At 38.4% G+C, this 17,892-nt stretch overlaps 1 protein-coding gene across 1 annotated transcript in view; it reads left to right on the top strand.

The window, feature by feature from the left end:
- Positions 1-14,925, top strand: part of CCDC171 (coiled-coil domain containing 171) — a 287,055-nt gene extending 272,130 nt beyond the window's left edge. Inside the window, exon 27 of the mRNA XM_029919663.1 lies at positions 12,948-14,925. Coding sequence (XP_029775523.1) covers positions 12,948-13,160 — 213 coding nt within the window. The 3' untranslated portion in view covers positions 13,161-14,925. The remainder of the gene's footprint in view (positions 1-12,947) is intronic.
- The last annotated feature ends 2,967 nt before the right edge of the window (positions 14,926-17,892 follow it).

Below are 17,892 nucleotides of genomic sequence, written 5' to 3'. Positions count from 1 at the left end.
AAGACCGTACTCCCTGACTTTTTGGCTATGTAGTGTTCTCATGACCTGTGTCTCTTGACTGCATCAACCTCCTCCAGCTTTGTGGAGCACCAGGTGGAGGTTTGACAGATGGAGCTTGGGAGACAGAAGGTGCCTGGGCCATTCACCCATACTTGATTTCCAGGAGAGTTGTCCGGCCACTAGCCATACCTTGCCGCCGGGGCTGCCGAGCAGCTTTGGGGTTTTGTCTGCAGCTCTCGGGCCAACTTAAGAATGACATTAGCTGAAAGTGGCATATCTCTACCTTATGATGTGGTCTCTCCATATCATCTGTAAGTAACCTGTCTTTTAGGGCGCTGACTTACTGTATTCTACCGCTTAACCAGCTGAGCCACCCACGTGCTCCCCTAACTGTATTCTGAATGTATGGCTTCTGCCTAGGTCACCCAGCCTACTGGCTCATTCTTCCTTTAGGCTCTACCACTTATTTTGAGTTTCATCTACCCAATTTTTTTAAATCTTAAGTAGCAAATTGGAATGCTCTTAAACAACAAGGAAATATGCAATAAAGAAGGGATGAAGTAAGAAACAGAGATAAGTCTGAAGAGAGAGCTTGTTTACAGATACCAAAAGTGCATATGGGCTAGAGAACATGAAGAGATACTTTCTTAAATAACTAAAGAAAAAAGTGTTGGTAAACAGCTTTGAAGCCTATGTCAAAATCATTACCTTGTGGACATCGTACCCTGACCGTAAACTGTGCTTCAAGCAAGGCGAGGCTTGTTTGAAAACATGGTGTGCCGGCTCTGAGGAAGCTCATTTGAATGAGGGTTTTGCTTGGTGAAGGACCAGTGGTGGAGGTTTTGTGGGCAGGTGTTCTGAGGAGGAGATGGGAAGTGGAGAGAACTGCCTAGTGCTTCTCCATGCAGGCCTAGGGACTGGCATGTGGATTTTTAGAAAAAAAGACCTATATGTGGCAGACCCAGTGAGACATTGGGTTCATCAGAGTTGCCACCGTTTGATGGCAAAGGTGACGGAAGGGGAAGGATGGGCATATGGCCAATTCTGTGTAGAGACATCACTGAAATGGCTCAGTGAGCCGGCTAATACTTTGGAGGCAGGAGCTGGGGGAGGGGTTGCCGACGCTCAGCAACTCATGATGGGGGCCGCGCAGGTGCATTTGAGGTCTTCTGTTGAGCAGGTCAGGGAAGAACCAGGGAAATGTAACTGATTCCTGGAACCTCATCTGTATCCACAGAACGTCGAGGCTGGAAAACTCCCCGTGCCCTGTGTATCAGAATGTAACACTGCAGTTGTATACTTACATAGCATTTCAGCAAATTCTAACTTAATGAAAACTGGCTCCAGAGTCAGATGAGGACAGTGTGAGCTCCCTTGAGGATAGGCAAGTTTTATGTGGGTAATTCACTGCTCTATCACAGCACCTGGAACAGGATCCAGCACATAGTAGGCACTCGATAGGTATTTATTGAAAGAATTAATGAATAGAGCTGATTTAGGATACTAATGGTGGATGTGGGTTTAGATATGTTTTATGCATTATGCGAGCATGGGGAAAATCTGTCATATGGAATTGATAACATAGGGAATGGATTCCTGAAATGTAATCTGTAGGTATATTATTTTGGAATTTTGTGGTTGCTGCACTATTCTCACGGTTCTTTAGGATGTCCTCCCTAGAGAGATGGGTTTGGTTGGAGTCAGCTGGAAATGCCCCGCTTCTATCAGAAATAACATTCCCGCCTATCATGTAAAGGAAATGTCATTGCCAGCTAAGTGATTTGTTTTGGAACGTACTCCCCAGTGCTTGCTGTGATTTGAAGGCATTCCACAGATGTGAACCCCAGATCACATGATTTGTCTTACATCTGAAGTGCCTCTCTCTCCCTGGGAAATAGAGAGACCATGTTCCTTTAACTGAAGATAACCAGCCCCTCCGGAAAGCCCACTGTGCCACTGGTCAAAGGGAATAAAGACTGTTTGCAGCATTCTGTGAAGAATTGCTAGGCATTTTAGGTGTGATGTAGTAAAATGAGGGGATATAACTTAAAACAGCAATGGAAGGGAGGGGCACGGGAAAAATAAGTTTCAAATTTCCAAATGTGAATTTATCACTAATTTTGTGGGTGTATGTGATTGACAGGTACTTACCATGTTAGTAAGATTTAGGAAAGTCTTCTCTTTCCAACAACTTTAAATTTTAGATGACTCCTTCCTTCTTCTCCTCATTAGCTGAGTGCATGGTCGTAATTTCACCCAGGGAGAAACATACTGCTAAAAGGTCTAAATTTATAGCTCTCAGAGTATTATTACATTTTTGACGTTGAATAAAAAAGCGTGTAAGTTTAAGAGGAAATTCTTCAATAATGAAAAAGTGGTCAGAAAACTTCTGCCTAATGGCTCCCAGATAGAGCCTGACATGTGTACATTTTGACCACAGAACATGTAATTTCACAGCTGCAAGGGCTATTTGGGAATAAAATGAAGGCACACAAGTTGTAAGTAGCCACTCTACATAAGGAGGTGCCTTTGTGCAGAGCAGAGGACCGAGTTACTCCATGGAATTATTTGTGTTTGCTCAATGTCAGACTGTAGGTGTGAGTTAGATAACGGAAGATGCTGAAATAGGAAAGTGTTCTCAGCTAAACTATAAGATCTTTTCAAAACTTGCAAAACACCTGGTTAAAGATCTACCCTCTGAGACCTTTCACCAATTACATTTTCATTTTGACCAATTACATATTTCAGAATCATAACTATACTAAAATATGGGCTTCAGTATACATAAAATTAGTCCTTTTAATAAAAGGTTTTGGCTATAAAAGTAAGGCATGCTTATTGTAGATAATTTGGAAAATACAGAAGTTTTGAAAAAATGCTAACAATCCTGGTAACTCAAAACAAGTTATCACAAGCAATTTCATGTATTACCTTCTCACATATATGGTCTAGCTCAGGGGTTGGCAAAGTTTAAAGCCTGTCAGCCACATCCACCTGCCGCCTGCTTTTGTATAGTCTGAAAGCTAAGAATGGCGTTTACCTTTTTAAATGGTTGAAAAAAAGAAAAATAATATTTCATGATGAGAAAATTATGTGAAATCCAAATTTCAGTGCCCATAAATAAAGTTTTATTGGAAGACAGCCATACTAACTCATTTGCATATTGTGTATGGCTGCTTTGGGGGCAAAACTGGCAGAATTTAGTAGTTGCAATAGAGAACATATAGCCTGCAAGGCCTAAAATATTTAGTATTTGATCCTTTACAGAAAAAGTTTTCTGATCTCTGGTCAAACCTACACATTTGCCCATGTTATCCATAAGTTCATAAATTGTATAGCTGCATAATATTCCATCAAGTGGCTATAGCTTACTTAACTATACTTCTGATGCTGAATATGGGATTTTTTCCCAATTTTGGTCATTATTAATATAAGGAAACTAGTCATAAATGGAATTGTTGGGTCAAATGGGATTATTCACTTAAAACAGTTGTCAGATTATAGTCCAAGTGGTTCTATCCATTTATATAATCACTACCAACTTTTAATGCCTATGTCATAATGCCTTCACTACCATTTAGCATCAGAATTTTTAAATTTAATTTTTATTAGCAACAAATATATTTTTATTTTCCATTTTTTATTATCAATGAGGATTACCATTTTTCCCACTTATTTGTTAATAAGTTGTAGTTTTACTTTTGCAAACTGCCAGTTTTATAGCCTTTATGATTGAGATAATTTTTAATTTTTTAAAATTAAGATTTTAAATTTATATTATTTATTTATATATTTATTTGATTTCAGGACTGGAGTTTAGTGATTCATCACTTTCATATAACACCCAGTGCTCCTCCCAACAAGTGCCCTCCTTAATGCCCATAACCCATTTAGTCCTTCCCGCTCACCTACCTCCCCTCCAGCAACCCTCAGTTTGTTCTCTGTATTTGAGAGTCTCTTATGGTTTGCTTCCCTCTCTGTTTTTATCTTATTTTTCTTTCCCTTCCCCTGTGTTCATCTGTTTTGTTTCTTAAATTCCAAAAAAGTGAAATCATATGATATTTATCTTTCTCTGATTGACTTCTTTCACGTAGCATAATACATTCTAGTTCCATCCACATTGTTGCAAATGTCAAGAATTCATTCTTTTTGATTGCCAAGTAATATTCCATTATATATATCTACCACATCTTCTTTATTCATGTGTCAGTCGATGGACATTGGGCTCTTTCTATAATTTGGCTATTATTGATAGTGCTGCTATAAGCATTGGGGGTGCACATGCCCCTTTGTGATTCAAATAGTTTTAAAAATAAAAACCATGGAAAAAATTTTGAACTTTCAAATCTTTTTCCCCCTCATCCATACTCCAAAGATAATGAACGTTTTCTTGTGATTTCTTTTCCAGAAAAAAAATATGTTCCTGTATGCCTGTGTGTGATTCCTATATATTTTTAAAATACAAGTGGGTTCTCTCTATATATGCACGCATGGTATTGAGCCTACATTTTTCAGCTAGATGTATTTACATATTCACCTTAATTTTTTTAATGGTTGTATTCTACAGTTGTGTCATACTTCATTTGAATAACACTCTGTCGATGGACCCTTTGGTTTTATGTAAAAACTGTTTTTCTGTAAAAAAAAAAAACTTCAGTGAACACATCTCTTTGCTTAACCTGGGGAACTTTTATGAGTATAACCATAGAATAAGAGGCTAGCAGTGGAATTGCTAGATCAACAGACAGGTACATTTAAAATTTTGTCTTCTGAGAACACTGCACCAGCTTGCATCCCTGTCTGCCTACATGGTCTGAGCTTTGTTTCCCTGCCTTCTCAGCAGTGGGTATCATCAGACACTGAAATTTTTGCCTACTTAACTGGCATGCTTTGTGTTTGTATTTCTTTAATTTTGAGTGAGGTTTGGCACTTTTTTACTTGTTTATTGGTTATTGTGTTCCTTTCTTTCTAACCAAACAGCCCATTTCTATCTGGGGCAGAGGCTACCAGTGGTTTTTTGATACCAGTTTTCTCTGTTTCTTAGTAGTAGAACCTCTAAATATTACCTGGACCACTCATGGGGAAAAGAAGCTACATTTCTGACATCCCTGAAGTTTAGTGAGATATGTAACCCAAGTTCTGCCCAATGGGATGTAAGCAAAAGTGTTGTGATTTCAGAAAGTGCCTTTTAATGTAAGTGGTCCTCTTCTTCTTTGTCCTTTTTTCTGGTTAGAATGCAGACCTGGTGGCTGGAACTTAGGCGATCATTTTGGGCTCTGAGGTGGAAGGCACATAACATGGCTACAAAGCCTAAGATAGAGGCAGTTTAGATTCCTGAGAGCTTCAAACAGTAATATCAGAGAGAGACAAACTATCTAATTTAGGCCACTGACATTTTGAGTTTTCTTGACAGCTGACTATCCTTTACGTATATTCTAATTAGGTTCTTCTTTTTCTTTAGTTGCAGGAGGTCTTTTGTAAATTAAGAAAACCACTCTTATGGCTATCATGTGTATTACACACACTTTTACCAGCTTGTCATTTTAGATTTTCAGTGGTATTTTTCTAAATAGTATGCTTACATTTTTATTTATTCAATTTTGGTACCTTTTTATATACTCGGGTATAAATGGACATCTCTACATTTCAAATTCTGAGTTGTTTGCAAATACATTTTCCTAAGACACTGGGGGAGGAAATTGCCACTTTTGCATTTTCTGGCCATTTCTAGCATAAGATCTTACCATTCAGTGTGTCAGAATTGCCAGGGCTGGGGCAAATTGGGAGCACAGGGTTGTGAAGGGAAGTAGGAAAAAAAAAAAGCTATCCAGGAAAATTCTTTGACTCTTTTTCCAACCTCAGTCATGTCAGGAAATCCAAAAGAGAGAGAAAAAAAGGGAATTGTTATCTTGTCAGGCACGAGACATCTTTAAAATAATTTAAAGTTAAAATTTAAATGTTCTAGTGTAATTTAAAACTTCGGTGCTGAATTTTATCTCTGAATATAATAGCATGAGTTCCTTTGGTGAAAGGCTAGAATTTTAATTTTATGTAAATGCTATAAAATCTATTTATTTACTCAGTACCATGGATATTCAGATGCGTGACTATAATAAAATATGTTATCAAAAATATAAACATTTATTTTTAGCCTGTGGCACAATCTATATACTCTTATTTCCCAGTTTCACAGAGGTTTATTGAGCCATTACTATGTTTATGAAAGAGCTCTGGGTATAAAATAAGCCTGAGGCTGTCTTCTTTGGGCAGTGGGATAAGGTGGTGGCCAATCATTAGGGGAGAAGAATCAGGTGGATCAAGGTCACATCTTTTTCTACCACTTTCCAAGCTGCCCAACATGGAACAACTTATTCTGCTCTCTGAGTCCCGGTTCTTCAACTATAAAATGAGAGTAGCAGTGATACTTTCTCAGTGAGAAGTTGTGAGAAGTGAGATAATGCCTGTGAAGCTAAGCCTAGGACAGTGCCTGACATATATGTTCAGTACATGTTAGCTGTAATGTTAAATATGAAATTTAGTATCATATGAGAACAGTAAAAAGAGAGGTAAAGAGAGGAAGCTACTAAGTGCTAGGCACCCTTATGTATATTATTTCATTTAATCCTTGTAACAACCCTAGGAGTGATTATTCTTCCTACTCGCACAGGCTCAGTAACTTGTCAATGGTCACATGGGTAGTCCATGGCAGGATCAAGTTTGGAACCCAAGGTCTCTCCAACTTCAAAGCTATTCTGTGCTTCTTTTAATTGGGACATAATCTATATATACATGAAAAACCAAAAAGCAGATAGGAGACCAACACCATGAAGTAATAACGTGAGTGGTTTGTTCATCAGAAATCTTATTTAGTCCCAGATACTCTGCAAAGTGCCAGGAATACAAAGTCCTGATTCCACCAAACCAGGTGCTCATAGGTTTATAGGGCATATAGAAGTGAATACAAATAAGTAAAAATAGAAAAATAAATGCTCATGAAGGAAGGTAAAAGTGATTGGGTGTTATAGCTAACTGTAGATAAGGAAGGGTGGGCAAGGATCTGGAAAGGCCTTACAGAGAAGGAGATCTTGAGCAGAGTCTGAAAGGTGGGGAAACATTTGCCCCACAAAGGACAGAAGGATGGTCAGATAGTGGACAGATAGGACGCAGATATAAAGTATGGGGACATATGCTTAGGGACTCAAAAAGTTCTATGTAATTCGATTATGGAGTACAAGTGAGGAAATGGTAAGCGAGGCTGATAGTGAAGCAAGAGCTGCACAGTCTCATGTTCAAGGATGTGCTTTTAGGGAGGCACAAAGATTCAAGGCTGTTAGTCCAATTAATCTGCCATGTTAACCAAGTAGTCAAGGCTGAACTTGAACCAGATAGACCAACTTTAGAGCTCTGGCTCTTAAACCAATGCTGAATGTCTACCCAAGGACAGCATTGTTGTGATGTGATTCAAGTATGTTATTAATATCTTCTGTCTTTTCTGTTTGCTTCTATCTCTGTGGTTGCCCTTCCTTCTCAATCTCTAGGTATCAGGCCTCCTAGGTTGTTCTCTATCTAGACACTCCTTTATGATGCTCCACTGACTCACGTATCCCCACATGTGTTGATGTCAATGAGCTAAGGAGCCTAATTGGTCTGCACTAAGATTTAATGACTTATGGGAAGAAGAATGCATTAAATATTCCTGCAGGTTTGGCATTTGTAACTCAAAGTTAGAATTGATAACTACAAGGGGTAAATATTTAATGATGTGATTCTAGGTGTATCTTTATGTTTTTATACCTATATGTATACAAATGTCTATCTAAAGTATGTATGTGAATGCATATAGCATTTGTGTACATATACGTACAGATATTTATCAGGTGCATATAAATGTGTATATACAGGCATATAATTGAGCATTCCACAAGAGAAAAATCACATAGGTAAGTATTGCCAACTTTTTGCAGACTGCAATGTCCTGTGATGCCAAAATGGCAGAACTGGAAAATAGATAGAATTTGCTTAACTAATTCAAAGTATTTGGAAGGAAAAAGACTCTGTGATACTTAATACTGAGACTCTAGTGGTAAGAACACATTAGCAGATAAGGTAGAGATGGTGAGAGAGCCTCATTGTAAGGCCCTCTTGTGGGTACTTTGATCCCTTCATCAGTTTTTGTGTAGCTGTGCACTCTACTTAAAACAAGTTAATAATTTACAGAGCTTAAAACATCATCATGGAGGTCAAAGTCATAAAACAATGTACTACAGGATTTAATTGAATGAAGCCGCATCATCTAAGCTGTGGCTCATCTTGTTATCTACTTGACTTTTTTAGAACCATGTGCAAGATGTATTCCTCCTATCTACATCCCCTCAAAGTCTTAAGTACTATATTTGGGAAACTGATTTCTGGGTTAACATCATCCCCAAAAGTTTGGGAGTTACCATGTCACATGCCATCACGCATGGCATTCTGTGGACGTGTAGAACATCAGAGCTGGAAAGTGTGTAACTCATTATTTTATAGGCATGAGACCTAGATGGACTCATTCCCATGCCCGAAATGGCCCAGTTAGATTGTAACAGAAGTGGGAGGAAAAACTAATCTTTGCCTCTCCAGTTCAGCATTCTTTGCTATGTGCATGGCAGAATCTCCAAGCAGCACTCTCCTGCTTACTAAATCACATCACCGCTCCCTTTTCACAATACCAGATTCCAGAAGACTTAACTCGATCATAAATGCTACACAGGAGACAAATAGCTCGGTATCATTGTTTCAGAAGCCTTGGTCTGCAAAATGGCTTTGAGTTACAGACAATTTATTGAGTGATTATCTTATTATTAGACTAATGCTTTATTTACCCTTTGTGTTGGGAAAACACTCTTGGAAAACTAAGATATTAAAGCCTTGAAGAATAGCTATTGGACATGTCCAATTACTGTATTTCATAAAAATTTTAAAATGCAGAAATGTAGTGAACACATTTTGTATTGGGAATATATATTTAGCTGATGGACTATAACAGTTCAAATAGAATCATTTACAGCTTATTGAGTAAATAAAAGTGCATCCATAAAGATTCACATGACACCTAGCTTTTATTTCAGGTAACTAATTTCTTTTTGAAAAATTGCTTAAATTTAGATTTACATGAGAGAATATCAGAATACCTCAGCAGTTTAAAAAGTAATTCAAATGACCATGGACTTTACAGATTTAAAATGTAAGATCAGGTGGTGAATATTAACTTTTAATGGTCTCTGATAAAAAAGTTATTTAACTGTCTTTTACTCTGGGTGTTACATTAAAAGTGCTATGGTGTATTTCTGGATACTATTTGAAACCAGAAAAGTAGTTCCTATTTACTTGTTTTACTAACATCACATTCTCAAATCAAGATTTCACCAGAATTTTTGCTGGCTTGTTTACAAGCCATTAAGTGACTTAAAATCAGATTTTATCCTATTTCACAAAAAACAAATTTTTCTAGCAGTGTATGGAATATAGAAATTGAAACTACTAACAAAAAAAAAGGTGTTTTTTTTTTTAGTTTTTTTTTTTTATGTCTTTTATTTATTTTTGAGAGACAGAGAGAGACAGTGCGAGCAGGGGAGGTCAGAGAGAGACGGAGACACAGAATCTGAAGCAGGCTCTAAGCTCTGAGCTAGCTGTCAGCACAGAGCCCAACGCAGGGCTTGAACCCATGAAACGTGAGATCACGACCTGAGGCGAAGCCAGTGCTTAACCAACTGAGCCACCCAGGCGCCCCAAACATAGGTGTTTTAATTTACACAAGAGTAAATGTTTTCTCAGTGGAGGGCATACCTTTTGGGGGTGCAAATCTTTAAAAGACATCTCTTTTTCTTTAGAGATTATTTTCCATAGATAGGACATAAAGTCAGAAGATAGGATGCAAGGAGTAAGACTCCAATTTTAAATACTAGACCCAACATCCCATTTCAAGCTTATTTAGTTTAAGAAATAGTGGGGTGCCTGGGTGGCTCAGTCGGTTGAGCATCCAGCTTCAGCTCAGGTCAGATCTCACGGTTCGTGGGTTCGAGCCCCGTGTCAGGCTCTGTGCTGACAGCTAGTTCAGAGCCTGGAGCCTGTTTCGGATTCTGTGTCTCCCTCTCTCTCTGACCCTCCCCTGCTTGCACTGTCTCTCTCTGTCTCTCAAAAATAAATTAAAAGCATTAAAAAAATTAAAAAAAAAAGAAATATTAAATAAGTTGAAAAAATGCTTTCGATCAACATGGTGGAGAAAAGATAAACGGTTAAGATGAGAAAAGACAGAAGAGGAGCCCCTTTGTAGAGGGCCAAGACCCATAGAATAGAGGAGAAATGAGCAGTCAGAGGCCTTCCCTAAAGGATGGTCTTCTAATGTGTAATGTGTTCGATTTTTGGAGTCACAAAAACAGGAAAGGAAACTTGAAGGACAGAATACAGAGTTGAGTAGATCATATATACTTTTAACATTGCCAAACATGAGTGACCGGTCGGTTTGGCACAGTCAGCTTTCTCTAGTCTAAGGCGTCAGAAGGAAATAGCTTCCCCGGGCTGATTTTGCACACTCCTCTCTTCACGTACAGTTTTCTCAGATGAGAACTTGAAATATAAAGAGGTAACAACATGCTTTTGAGGCCTCGCCTCACAGTTTTCTTTCATCATAATAAAGAGTACGATTGCTGTAACTAAACTGTATTAAGAAGAAAATCAGGCCTCGCCATCTCCTGCTTTTCCGGCATTCCCTCTACCCTCATTCAGGTCTGACAGCATGAGAAGCTCATGGATGGCCCTATGGTCTTCACAGCAGCAAAATCAATCCGGTAATGATGCTGCCAATTTAGACACACAGCAAAACAAATCAACAAGCAAACAAACAAAATCTGAAAAGGTGTCTCTCTCAGTGGCGAGAGCGCAGGAATCTACAGCTCCAGCCCTGATGTAATGAGATGCCTCCGTTCAGGTTCTGACGCTCAGACCCCAAAGTACAGTACCTGGAAAGGTGAAACTTCATCAGTGCCTCTCATCAGGCCAGCCCCTGATCTCGGGATGTCTTTTCCTTCCATTGGGATAAACAAAAGCCTTTCCTTCATAAAGTCATCTAAGTGGTCATTTTAGGGGTGTGTGTGTGTGTGTGTGTGTGTGTGTGTGTGTGTGTGTGTGTTTTAACTTCTGCATAAAAAGGGATGATTTCCATCAGCTGTAGCCTTGCAGTGGAGTATCAAGAAATCAAATGAACAGAGATCAAAGAAAATTGCTGAACTAGGTGTTAGATGCAGCCATTGATTTTTCTCTAGTTGCAGTTTAAAAAAATCCACAAAAATGGTAACATATACATCAGTTGCATTTCTAATACTTTCCTAAAGCCAGCGATGGTTTCCTTCTTGTTTTTATAAGTAGAAACGTTTTTGGAAAATGTGACATAAAAAACCAGATCCGTATAACTCACGATGCTTTAATTGTCAAAACTGTAAGATAGTCTACCAAAAAGATGCTTTAAAAAAAAAAACTCTGCAGTGTAAAGTGTGGTTTTTAATAGAGACATATATGACTAGGCTTATGATCTCAGCAACACTTATTTGCTGGGAATCTGGAAACTTCTGACAGACAATTGATCACTTGTTACTTACTATCAATAAATGTCATAAAATAATACCTGTCTGCTTTACTGAGAAAACTTCATTCATGTTAACTCTGGATTATCAGTGTTACTTAAGGGTTAAATGTGTAGCTTCGTTAAAATGTTAATCCTGTTTTCAAGTATTTCACAGGTGTGTGGATTTCTTAAATTTGACTTCCAGTAGTTTCTGGATACCAGTAATGTTTTAAAATATGTGGGCAATAATTTTCATGTTGTAATCCCATATTTTGATACATGACTTCCAAATACTTAGAACAGTTTTTATTAAAACAGAGTGGCGGCATTATTATCAAAGGAAAAGGCAAAAAGTTCATCTCACTAGCATTTTATATCTCAGTGTGCTATTTTCTAGAGGCCCCTAGAATTGACTTATTTTCTTTGTGCTGTATTTGTCAATTAAATGAGTCTGGCTGATAGATTTTGAAAACATAACACCCACCATTTCATTTTCTCTCAAGTGAGAGAGAGAGAGAGAGAGAGCGCACAAGCGCATGCGAGTGTGAGCAAGGGAGAGGCAGAGAGAGAGAGGGAGAGAGAGTCTCAATCAGGCTCCGTGCTGTCAGCGGGACCCCGACTTGGCGCTAGTTTCCACAACCGTGAGACCACGACCTGTCCCCAGATCAAAAGTCAGACACTTCACTGACTGAGCCACCCAGGCACCACTCACATTTCATTTTCTAAGCAGTCAGATCTTCCATTTTACATCGCACATATTTTATAACACAGTGAAATAAACACTCTTAGCATTGGTTTCTGTAAATTGTCGGTGGAAGCAGAGGTAAAAATGCCTCGTTATATTGACTCTTTGATTCGATAACTTTCTAAATTTTTTATACAGTGTTTTACTGTATAGGCAAATTCCCCATGTCTTGAAAAGTTTGTGCCATTAATTCAATCACATTTGGAAAATAATTTAATGTTTCTATAGCATCATACAGATTATGGCAAAATTAAATGGCAATTCTACCTCATTTCACATTATCGTGATTATGAGCCCACTTTTCCTGTTTGTGGTTTTAGATCCTGTTTAAGACTTTTCAATTCTAGGGGCATCTTGGTGGCTCAGTCAGTTGAGCAACCAACGCTTGATTCGGCTCAGGTCACAATCTCGCAGTTGTGGGATCGAGACCCCCAAGGGCTCTGTGCTGAGTGTGGAGCCTTCTTAAAAGTTTCTCTCTCCCGTTCTTCCCCTTGCTCATATGCATGCACATGTATTCTCTCGCTCTCCCAAATAAAAAGATAAAACCTTGCACAAAGAGTTTTCAATTCTATCTGTGTTTATTTTTTCTTCTTTATGTCATAGACAGGATCACGGGACCATTCAAACCTCTCCGTTCCTTCAAGAGCTGCTCCTCCTGCTGAGGCAGTCGGTGTGGGGGAATTTTTGCCACTGAAGGCAGAACTGGATACAACTTACACGTTCCTAAAGGAGACCTTTGTAAGTCCTCTGACGTCATCCCTCTCCTCTCCAGTGACTATGTCTGCTAATGCCAAAAGACCAACTCCAATCGGATAATGACTTTATGAAATTTTAAAAAATGCGGGAAGAGTTAACAGTACAATTAAAGTTGTTTTGAAGGGGGATTTTCTTATCAGTTGACTTTTGTTTCAGCACCAGTGGCAGTGGATTTTCTAAAAATTGTGTGCTGTCTCGATGTGTGCAGGCACCTCCACCTCTTTGAATAATGGAATAACCAACTTTCCCCCTCTAAGTTTTATTTATTATCACAGTTGCTCATTTTTATGTAACATATTTTTAAATGTTAAAGAATGACACATTTTGGGTAATTTCCTTCAGACTTAAAAAAATCAATAAGCCATTTTAGTCTCTATCTATCAAAGTTGTTTCATACTTGTCTATTTTAAAGCAGGACTGCAATACTTTAATAGGATTGAAAGAGCTATTTGAAATGTATGCCAATGATTCCTGTCATTTCATGGCAGCCTTGATATGGTTCACTGAGCCCCCTCTTCTCTCTTGTCAGCTCGACTGAAGACAAGCATTTAGTTGCAAACTTTAAGCAGGTTGTGCAAAACAGAAATGATGTGACTGCTTCCCTCCTGCACAATAATGTCACTCCTGGTCAATGTGAGAAGGTCAGGCTGCTCCTTGTAAAGCTACATGATACCACTTGCCCATTTGAACAAGTTAAGTTAACTGCTGAATCTGGTCCCTGCAGGCATTGAAAACCCAGCCTTTTATCAGGTCTGCATTTGATCAGAAAGCAGAGCAATTGTGCCGGCAGGATTTCTGTGGCGTGGTTAGGCACTTCGTAAGGACCATTCCCACACCAGGAGAGCAGGTGATGCTAAATAGTAGGAGCTGAAAAACTTCCAGGTAATGGCTGTTCTGACCTTCAAACTAGACTCCCTTTTTTTTTTCTTTTGGTTGTTGGTAGGACCCAAGAGTGACGCCCATCTTTGATGCTGACAGAATTTAAAACAAGGCCATTGCCCTGCATTTTCTGCCTTGTAGCACACAAAAGTAAAATTGTATGTCAGGCCGAGATGTCGGGGAGCTGACAAGATGCCCCAGTGACATTTCAGCTAGAAAGAGCAAGTGTCTTGCAACCAAGTGGTCAAATATCAAATAATAGGTCAAGCAGGAAGGAGCTGAGTTCTAACCACAAAGAGGTTTCTGGTAACTTACTTGACAAGCTTTTGGGCGCTTTGTGGCTTGACAAAGTGATGTTCTGTTGGGTATCGCTAGACAGACTGTTCTTTATCGCCTTCAGAAGATCAGACATTGACATTGACATTGATTAAACTCTTTAACCCTTAAAGGTTAAATCCTTGCAGTTTGCATCATGGTAAGTGAAGAACAAAGAAATATCTGTAATATGTATTTGTCTTTGTATTAATCTTTTAACTCCCCAGTGCTATTAACTTCTGATGTGAACAGTACTTTTTGACAGCGTTTTGATACAAGATCCATATTTTATATTATTTTTCATGATGGAGTTTTTCATTATGGATACATTAGAAAATAACAGTATGTATTATGGAATCTATATTGTCTTCTCTTGACAGTGACTTTTGATTCAAATACAACAACTTTTATTGCCCTTGGTAAATAAAATGTATATACTAACTATTTATGTGATTAGCCAAATTAGCCAAGTGATTTATGCCTTCTGAGGTAACACTATTACTGTCATACCATGTAGCATAGTCCCATTTCTTACAGTACTGAGCCAGCATAATTAACTTTATATAAATCTTTAGAAAGCTGTTTATGTGAAGTAAAATTACATCTTTAAATAAATTTCTCTTACTTCTTTCCCTGGAATTATTTTTATTAGCCATGCTGGGTTTTGAGTATTAAAGAATGTGCCCTGTGGAATGTGACATGCATGAAATTCAACTGGTGAATTTATCATAACACAGAAAATGTTATGGATTATTTTTATATAGATTGTAGAATAATTTCTGTGCATTTCAAAAACACTCTCCCATTATTCCATGTGATTAAGACTGTGTTTGTATAGAAATTGATACACAGCTTTTTAGTCCGTATGACATCACCGAATTTCCAATTCCCACACTACAGAAAACAGTGTTGCCCTCTACCACTTGTATGTCTGTGTGCATGTAGGTTTGTGTTGAATCTGTTTCCAGACTTTACTAATTTAAGAGGAATGAGCACCTATGTTAGCTTAGTCTTAGATAGTCCTTGGCTTTCTTGCCTTAATTTTGCAATCTGTTAATGGGATAACACCATAAATAAATGTGTATTTCTCTCCATGTATGTGGGTATCTGATATTACAGATTCATTTCACACTGTAAATTCTAAACCACAAATTCAAAAAGATGATTAAATCGAATCAAAGCATGTCACATTTATAACCAACTACATGCTAAAGGCCAGAGAAACTGAAGGATGAGCCTCCTGAGCAATCATTAGTATTCACAACCAAATATAGTAATTTTTATACCATATGCTTTTCTCCCAGAAGTCAGGCCCAGCAGGAGGAGAGGATTTAATGACATATCCTATGGAGATCTGAGGAACTCTAGACTGCTTCTGAGCACGCTAGTGGCCAATTGCTGCAGCCTTGAGATCTGTGTTCCGTTGGCAAAGGATAGTTGCTCTATCAGCTTCTTTCCCTCCTTAAGAATGATATATAAAGTAGACATTTCTCAGGAGAAATGACTTCAAATATTTTTGTAAGGGAAAGGGATTTTTCTTTACACCTTAGTATATGGAGTTTCTTACTAACCTCCTGTGATCTAGAAAAATACCTATATCATCCATCACTATCAAAGGGATTCTTATTGTTCTGATACCTAAGTCACACTAACCTATTGAAACTTTGCCAGAATTTTTAATAGAAGCATCTGGGAATGACATGACACAAATGCAGAGGTGTAAGAAATTGCGAGAATGGCCAACTCGATGGTAATGGCATAGGGAAATAACCTTTCAAGTCAGAGAATGTTAACTTTAATTTACCCATGTCTGACATTTATTAGAGTTAGCAACACTATTTATTTCACATTTATAATATATGCTGTTATTGGGTGCTTAATGAGCATTACTATTTTGATGTTACTTTATTTACCAATTACGTCTGAATTTATTGTGTAGTGCACTTTTTAGAAATAAGATTTCAAAGATAAAAGGTGGAAAGGAACCTGATAAGTATTAAGCCCAGAGCTGTAACTCCAAAAGCCCACGTTATTTCCACTATGCCAGGCCTGCTCAATAAATAATTAGCACTTTTTAAAGAGGAGAAAATTTTCAAAAATTATCCCACCCAGTTAGGAATGATTTTGAGAAGTGCGTTTTGGTTTGAAATCTCAATTCCTTATCCACTGCTGAGACAAAACAGAGCAAGACACAATAGGTCCATCCCTATGACTAGTACTGGGAAGAATAGTCGAGTTTGTGTCTATCTTTCAAACCCATGCCCTTCATTACGTTGCCTGGTGTCCCTAGCTTGGGCCGAGAGGCCTCAGAGGCACTCTGAGAGATAGTGATGGTCAGCCGGCCTGTCTGACCACGCTATGATTTCCCATGGAAAATAAGGACACAGGCTGAGCAAAATTGATCATGAAAGCACTGACTTGTACAGTCCCTAGGATGGAGGTGAGGATTCTAAAGTGTGGACTGTGTGACAGACTGAACAATGACCCCAAAGACACCCATGCCCTAATCTCTGGAACCTTGACCTTATAGGTACCTTATAGGGCAAAAGGGACTTTGCAGATGTGACTAAGAATCTGGAGATGGGGAAATTATCCTGGATTATCTGGGTGGGCCCAACTGGGATCACAAGTGTCTTTGTGAGAGAGGGCGGCAGCAGGTGATCCAACTCCAGAGAGGAGAAGGCTCTGTGCAGTTTTGGAGGTGAAGGCAGGGACCATGTACCAAGGACGACAGAGGCACCTCGAAGCTACAAAAGGGTGGGAGACAGATTCTCCCTTCTGAGGCTCCAGACTGGTGAAAGATACATGTGCGTTTGTTAAGCCACACTCTGGGGTAATTTGTTACAGCAGCCATAGGAAACTTTGAGTGTTTTTTTTTTTAAAGATTAATACATTAATATTTTAATAATTCCCAAAGAGAAAAATCCTTCCTTCTTTTAAATGATGCTTATCAGTTGCCTTCATAACTTGAATTGCCAAATCTGTGTTTTAGATTTCCATTTTATATTCCTGGCTTCTAAGTATCATAAACAATATTGTTTATATTGGGACATTTAGTCACACTCTATTGCCATCATTTTTGATGATTTTAAATTGACCTATGAATTCAATAGGTGGTTTAATTTCTACTGTATTAAAAAGGTATCTTTTAATGTGTAAGTTTATCATATTCTTTTGAGAGAGGGACAGAGAGAGAGAGAGAGAGAGAGAGAGAGAGAGAGTCAGAGGCAGAGAGAGAGGAAGAGAGAGAATCCCAAGCGGGCACCATGCCCAGCATGGGCTCTGATGTGGGGCTCAGCATGGGGCTTGATCCCATATGGCCATGAGATCACAACCTGAGCCGAAGTCAAGAGTCAGTCGCTCAATCGACAGAGCCACACAGGTGCCCCTGTATAAATTTATCTTAAAGGTCTACTTTAAATGTTTGTTTTTATTTGAGTCCCATTTTTGTTGGCATATTTTTATAGATTTCTTACAAAAGGAATTCATTCCTGAAAGAAATAATATTAGTCATTTGGAATTTATAAATCATATTCTAAATATGCCAGAGTATTTTCCTTAACTGTTTACCCATGAGCTCAACATCTATCCCCGGTCA

Source organism: Suricata suricatta, chromosome 13 (assembly GCF_006229205.1).
Source record: "Suricata suricatta isolate VVHF042 chromosome 13, meerkat_22Aug2017_6uvM2_HiC, whole genome shotgun sequence".
Classification (NCBI taxonomy): Eukaryota; Metazoa; Chordata; class Mammalia; order Carnivora; family Herpestidae; genus Suricata; species Suricata suricatta.
Note: the sequence above shows the minus strand (reverse complement) of the source record. Positions and strands in the feature narration are given on the sequence as shown.